This window comes from Perca fluviatilis, chromosome 12, assembly GCF_010015445.1.
Source record: "Perca fluviatilis chromosome 12, GENO_Pfluv_1.0, whole genome shotgun sequence".
Classification (NCBI taxonomy): Eukaryota; Metazoa; Chordata; class Actinopteri; order Perciformes; family Percidae; genus Perca; species Perca fluviatilis.
This window is the reverse complement of record NC_053123.1, coordinates 39,286,481-39,293,980: the sequence shown is the minus strand read 5'-3', so window position 1 is coordinate 39,293,980 and position 7,500 is coordinate 39,286,481. Positions and strand designations below refer to the sequence as shown.

At 44.3% G+C, this 7,500-nt stretch overlaps 1 protein-coding gene across 1 annotated transcript in view; it reads right to left on the bottom strand.

Annotated features, from left to right (window-relative positions):
* LOC120569503 (leucine-rich repeat and calponin homology domain-containing protein 1-like) overlaps positions 1–7,500 on the bottom strand; it is a 44,690-nt gene that overhangs the window by 3,114 nt on the left and 34,076 nt on the right. Inside the window, exon 7 of the mRNA XM_039817357.1 lies at positions 6,226–6,303. Within this exon, the coding sequence (XP_039673291.1) occupies positions 6,226–6,303 (78 nt within the window). The remainder of the gene's footprint in view (positions 1–6,225; positions 6,304–7,500) is intronic.

The following is a 7,500-nucleotide window of genomic DNA, read 5'->3' as shown; positions in this document are numbered from 1 at the left end:
GATTATCGTCCCTCAAATGTCTCGTTTTGTCCCCAACTCGGAGATCTTCAGCTAACTGTCCCGGAGGAGAGGAGACACTAGAACATTATTCACATTTAACACGCTGACGTCAGAGATTTTTTTACTCAAAATTATTACTTTCTTTAAATAGTAGTCATTTAAAAGTTGAAAACTATTCAATCCAATCCTGGCTCAGCAACTGTTACTAAGGAGAAGGACCCCCCCCCCCACCCGTCAAACATTGCGATTTCAGCAAGATGGTGAAACAATGCGCCTATGGCACCTGCAAGTCTGACACCAGGTACCCTAAAAGTTGAGAGGGAGGGGTCGTTTTTCCAAAGCCCAAGACCCAAGCTGAAAGATGCCGACAATGGATTAAGCGGTGTGGGAGACCTCTCTCAAGCTAAATGCCTCCAAGATTAATAAGCATAGCTACATATGTCTGCTCCAAGGTTAAGTAAAGCTAGCGAGCTAACTTATATCAATTATCAATTAGTAGTTTAAGTAGCTAAGTACATAACAATCAGTTACATTACAATCTGAAAAACTGGACTTAAGTTAACAGCAGGGCTGTCCTCGACTAAAGAAATTCTTAGTCGACTAACACTTATATACGATTTTGTCGACTAATCGATTAGTTGATTTAATCGACAGAGCTGTGCGCTTTGAGAGGTGGTTAAGACTAGAAAAGCTCAATATAAATGTAGTTAATTAACCATCTGTAAAACTGAGTTCCTCCACAATTAATCCTGCAAAAGCACCACTTTAAATCTTGTGTTTACCATAAATGTGCTCATGAGTTTCTTTGGAAATGAGTAATTATGCATGAATAAGCATAAAAAATGACTCGTCAACTAAAGAAATGTGTCTGGTTCTCAATTGTTTGATGGGCGTAGTAACAGTAACTAGGGGGCGTGGCTTTTGCGAAAGGTCAATTGATTCATCTTTGCAGCTCTGATGTTGATCTGTTTTCAAGACAAAGTCAAATCTAAACTTTTGTGTGCAGTTTGTCTCTCTCACATGCACACGCACACACACACACACACACACACACACACAAACACACACACACACACACACACACACACACACACACACACACACACACACACACACACACTGTCTCAGGCTGTTTGGATCATCGACCCGCGTCATGATGGAGGAAGCTGGAAGCCACAGGCAGCGGTGACAGCGGTGATGACTCAGCGTTAAATGTCGACAGTAACATCAACAACGCCGTTGGAAAGCCATGAAGAAGAAGGAGGAGGAGGAGGAGGAGGAGGAGGAGGAGGAGGAGGAGGAGGAGGAGGCTAGGAACATCTAACCAGGCCTGGGAGAACGCCGAGTGCTTCTCACGCTCAAATACACCACATTTGGTTTTAAATTAAGGCTTCTTTTAAAGCAGGGGTCTTCAACGTTTTTTAAGCCAAGGACCCCTTAACTAGGAGAGAGATGGAGCAAGGACCCCTTAACTAGGAGAGAGATGGAGCAAGGACCCCTTAACTAGGAGAGAGATGGAGCAAGGACCCCTTAACTATAAGAGAGATGGAGCAAGGACCCCTTAACTATGAGAGAGATGGAGCAAGGACCCCTTAACTATGAGAGAGATGGAGCAAGGACCCCTTAACTATGAGAGAGATGGAGCAAGGACCCCTTAACTATGAGAGAGATGGAGCAAGGACCCCTTAACTATAAGAGAGATGGAGCAAGGACCCCTTAACTATAAGCGAGATGGAGCAAGGACCGCTTAACTATGAGAGAGATGGAGCAAGGACCCCTTAACTATGAGAGAGATGGAGAAGGACCCCTGAACTATAAGAGAGATGGAGCAAGGTCCCCTTAACTATGAGAGAGATGGAGCAAGGATCCCTTAACTATGAGAGAGATGGAGCAAGGACCCCTTAACTATGAGAGAGATGGAGCAAGGACCCATTAACTATAAGAGAGATGGAGCAAGGACCCCTTAACTATGAGAGAGATGGAGCAAGGACCCCTTAACTATAAGATAGATGGAGCAAGGACCCCTTAACTATGAGGGACCCCTTAACTATGAAAGAGATGGAGCAAGGACCCCTTAACTTTAAGAGAGATGGAGCAAGGACCCCTTAACTATGAGAGAGATGGAACAAGGACCCCTTAACTATAAGATAGATGGAGCAAGGACCCCTTAACTATGAGAGAGATGGGGCAAGGACCCCTTAACTATGAGAGAGATGGAGCAAGGACCCCTTAACTATGAGAGAGATGGAGCAAGGACCCCTTAACTATGAGAGAGATGGAACAAGGACCCCTTAACTATGAGAGAGATGGAGCAAGGACCCCCTATTACATATATTTTATAAAATGAATACTATACTATAACTAGCCTATACTAACATGTAGGGCAGCCTAAAGCGTTTATACATACATTTATTTTGCATAAAATACAAAGCTATTCAAATAGCCTAATAATTGTTGCCATGGTTTCATAAATCATCTTTTAATGTTAAACATATTATATATATACGTACATGTGGCATGGCCTCAGTGAGCCTATCAGCAGTGGGGATTTATATTTGCTAATAATATGTTGGATTCACATTAAGACTTTTTAAATTTTGAAAAAAAACTTCAAAAATGAACAAAATTTTGGAGCCCCCCCCCCCCTTGCATTGACTCTGAGGACCTCCCCCCCTAGGGGTCCCGGACCCCCTGTTGAAGATCCCTGTTTTAAAGAGCAACAGTCCTGGAAATTAGCCCGAAAATAAGTCCCATTACACGCTACGTATCAGTTCAGATGATTGAGTCGTGGGCCCTCCTCCCAGATCTGGTTTACAGTTCAGTGTCGTCATCAATAAATCCTCAAATTCACTTCTCACCTCCCTTACCGACATGAGTCACGACATGACGCACTTCTTTTCCCCTCCTCAGACCCACAAATGTTCAAGAGTCAGTCCTTCCAGAAAAATGCTGAGTTTTTTTGTGATTGTTTTGGGCAAAAAATCCTTGATTATGCGGCACGTTTTCTTAAAAAAATGCGATGGAATATGCTATATAGCAGGGGTCACCAACCTTTTCTAAACTGAGAGCTACTTCATGGGTACTGAGTCATACGAAGGGCTACCAGTTTGATACACTCTTCTGAAATAACAAATTTGCTTTTTGCCTTAGTTATATATGATTATTAATGATAGTTATATATGATTATTAATAGTTATATATGATGATTAATGATAGTTATATATGATTATTAATAGTTATATATGATTATTAATAGTTATATATGATGATTAATGATAGTTATATATGATTATTAATAGTTATATATGGTTATTAATGATTAATGATGCTCATCTATGTGGAGACACTGATCATGTTGATGATTTCTCACAATAATTATCAACAATGACTTAACAAGGTGGGAAACAGATAATATCAATATTCAATTTTCATTTTTAGAACAGGCCTCAGGGCTCCTCATGTGGTCCTTGGGGGGCTACCTGGTGCCCACGGGCACCTTGTTGGTGACCCCTGCTCTATATGATATTTATGCAAATTTTTATGCAATGAAATTGGGGGAACTTGCAAAAAATTGCAGTTTGATGAAAAAGAGAAAAAAACAGTGATTCGATGATGTTCACGTCGCGTAATGACATCACTTCGTTACGTTCCCATGGCAACAGGGGGCTAAATGTACAGGCCAAAAGTTTGGACACACCTTCTCATTCAATGTTTCTTTATTTTCATGACTATTCACATTGTAGATTCTCACCGAAGGCATCTAAACTATGAATGAACACATATGGAATTATGTACTTAACAAAAAAGTGTGAAATAACTGAAAACATGTCTTATATTTTAGATTCTTCAAAGTAGCCACCCTTTGCTTTTTTGATAGCGCTGCAAACCTAGTCACCTGAAATGGTTTTACCTTCACAGGTGTGCTTTGTCAGGGTTAATTAGTGGAAGTTTTTCCCTTATTAATAAAAAAAGCAAAGGGTGGCTACTTTGAAGAATCTAAAATATAAGACATGTTTTCAGTTATTTCACACTTTTTTTGTTAAGTACATAATTCCATATGTGTTCATTCATAGTTTTGATGCCTTCAGTGAGAATCTACAATGTAAATAGTCATGAAAATAAAAAGGAAACGCATTGAATGAGAAGGTGTGTCCAAACTTTTGGCCTGTACTGTATATTACGGGACCTTTTTTTAAAAACTAAAATGCTGGGGATTATGAAATCATGCAAGCGCCGCACATTTTGGGGCGGAAATCTGCAATTTATGCGGCGAAATTTGAAACCTACTGCACCTTCAAAGGCAGCTTTATTTCATTTATTTTTCCGGAGAAAGAGAGAAAGTAAAGAGAAGGAGGAACTCAGGAAACGAACTCCCGGGCAGTTCAGTGCTTGTGTTTTGGGTGATTTAAAAAAAAAAAAAAACTTTCTCGTGGCAGAGATAGAGGCAGTGATGTTTCCTGTTTCCTGTTTCCTGTACGGGACTCTCACACCGCCTCAACAGGAAACATCACTGCCTCTATCTCTGCCACAGGAACCTTTTTTAAATCACCAAAAAATTATTAATTAAAATGATGCGTTGAATTATGTGATCGCATAGTCACGTTTTTCTGGAGGGACTGACTAATATCTGAATAATCCAAAACACGTTGATGACGAAGTGTAACTGTTGTGTTACGATTCGGGAAGTTTCTCTGATGAACTGGGGGGGAGGGGTACCTGGACTGACTGGCTGGATGTCCCTCAGCAGTCTGGTTATAAGTCACACTGGTTACACCGGGGGGACCCAGTATATAGACTGGGCCCAGACCACCGGGGGAACCCAGTATATAGACTGGGCCCAGACCACCGGGGGGACCCAGTATATAGACTGGGCCAAGACCACCGGGGGGACCCAGTATATAGACTGGGCCCAGACCAGCGTTTTACCACGGAGCAGTTCCACTGATTAGAAACTCTGCCAATCTACCTGTTCCCCTCACCTGTCCCTCTCCCCTCTCAACTGTCCCTCTCTCCTCTCACTTCACCTGTCCCTCTCTCACCTGTCCCTCTCTCATCTGTCCCTCCTCACCTGTACCTCTCTCCTCTCACTTCACCTGTCCCTCTCTCACCTGTCCCTCCTCACCTGTCCCTCTCTCCTCTCACTTCACCTGTCCCTCTCTCCTCTCACCTGTCCCTCTCTCCTCCTCCCCCCAACTGTCTCTCTCTCCTCCTCACTCCTCTCTCCCTCACCTGTCTTCTCCTCTCAACTGTCCCTCTCACCTCACTTCACCTGTCTCTCCCTCTCACCTGTCCCTCTCCCTCCTCACCTGTCCCTCTCTCCCTCACCTGTCCCTCTCCCCTCCCTCACCTGTCCCTCTCTCCTCTCACCTGTCCCTCCCTCTCACCTGTCCCTCTCCCCTCTCACCTGTTCTCTCTCCCTCCTCCACCTGTCCTCTCTCCCTCCCTCACCTGTCCCTCTCCCTCCCCTCACCTGTCCCCTCCCTCCTCACCTGTCCCTCTCTCCCTCCCTCACCTGTCCCTCTCTCCCTCCTCACCTGTCCCTCTCCTCCTCACCTGTCCTCCTCTCCCTCCTCACCTGTCCCTCTCCCTCCCTCACCTGTCCCTCTCCTCTCACCTGTCCCTCTCTCCTCTCACCTGTCCCTTCTCCCTCACCTGTCCCTCTCTCCTTCCTCCCTCACCTGTCCCTCTCTCACCTGTCCCTCTCTCCTCCCTCACCTGTCCCTCTCCCTCTCACCTGTCCCTCTCCCTCTCACCTGTCCCTCTCCCCTCCTCACCCCTCCTCACCTGTCCCTCTCCCCTCTCACCTGTCCCTCTCTCCCCCCTCACCTGTCCCTCTCCTCCCCCTCTCACCTGTCCCTCTCTCCCTCCTCACCTGTCCCTCTCCCCTCTCACCTGTCCCTCTCCCCTCTCACCTGTCCCTCTCCCCTCTCACCCCTCTCACCTGTCCCTCTCCCCTCTCACCTGTCCCTCTCACCTGTCCCTCTCACCTGTCCCTCTCTCCCCCCTCACCTGTCCCTCTCCCTCCTCACCTGTCCCTCTCCCTCTCCACCTGTCCCTCTCCCCTCTCACCTGTCCCTCTCCCTCCTCACCTGTCCCTCTCCCTCTCCACCTGTCCCTCTCTCCCTCTTTCCTGTGTTTGGGTCAGGTGGAAACGCCCCAGTTCAGAGCACTAACAGGGTTCAGGGTTCAGGGTTCAGGGTGAGCTTATTAAAGAAATGTCTTTACCTGTGGTACACCGATCTTCCTGCACGCGTCCAGGAAGTTCTCCACATTTCTCCGACACTTGGCCATGCTGAGTTTGGGCTGGAAGCACAAAGTCACACAACGCCAAGTTTACACCAACGGTATCCATTTCTAAAACTTCTTTGTTGGAAAAGAAACTACATCAGAGAAAAGGTTAAAGGTCCCATGACATGGTGCTCTTTGGATGCTTTTATATAGACCTTAGTGGTCCCCTAATACTGTATCTGAAGTCTCTTTATATAGGCCTTAGTGGTCCCCTAATACTGTATCTGAAGTCTCTTTTATATAGACCTTAGTGGTCCCTAATACTGTATCTGAAGTCTCTTTATATAGACCTTAGTGGTCCCCTAATACTGTATCTGAAGTCTCTTTTATATAGACCTTAGTGGTCCCCTAATACTGTATCTGAAGTCTCTTTTATATAGACCTTAGTGGTCCCCTAATACTGTATCTGAAGTCTCTTTTATATAGACCTTAGTGGTCCCCTAATACTGTATCTGAAGTCTCTTTTATATAGACATTAGTGGTCCCCTAATACTGTATCTGAAGTCTCTTTATATAGACCTTAGTGGTCCCCTAATACTGTATCTGAAGTCTCTTTATATAGGCCTTAGTGGTTCCCCTAATACTGTATCTGAAGTCTCTTTATATAGACCTTAGTGGTCCCCTAATACTGTATCTGAAGTCTCTTTTATATAGACCTTAGTGGTCCCTAATACTGTATCTGAAGTCTCTTTTATATAGACCTTAGTGGTCCCCTAATACTGTATCTGAAGTCTCCTTTATATAGACCTTAGTGGTCCCCTAATACTGTATCTGAAGTCTCTTTTATATAGGCCTTAGTGGTCCCCTAATACTGTATCTGAAGTCTCTTTATATAGGCCTTAGTGGTCCCCTAATACTGTATCTGAAGTCTCTTTATATAGACCTTAGTGGTCCCCTAATACTGTATCTGAAGTCTCTTTTATATAGACCTTAGTGGTCCCCTAATACTGTATCTGAAGTCTCTTTTATATAGACCTTAGTGGTCCCTAATACTGTATCTGAAGTCTCTTTTATATAGACCTTAGTGGTCCCCTAATACTGTATCTGAAGTCTCCTTTATATAGACCTTAGTGGTCCCCTAATACTGTATCTGAAGTCTCTTTTATATAGGCCTTAGTGGTCCCTAATACTGTATCTGAAGTTCTTTTTTTATATAGACCTTAGTGGTCCCCTAATACTGTATCTGAAGTCTCCTTTATATAGACCTTAGTG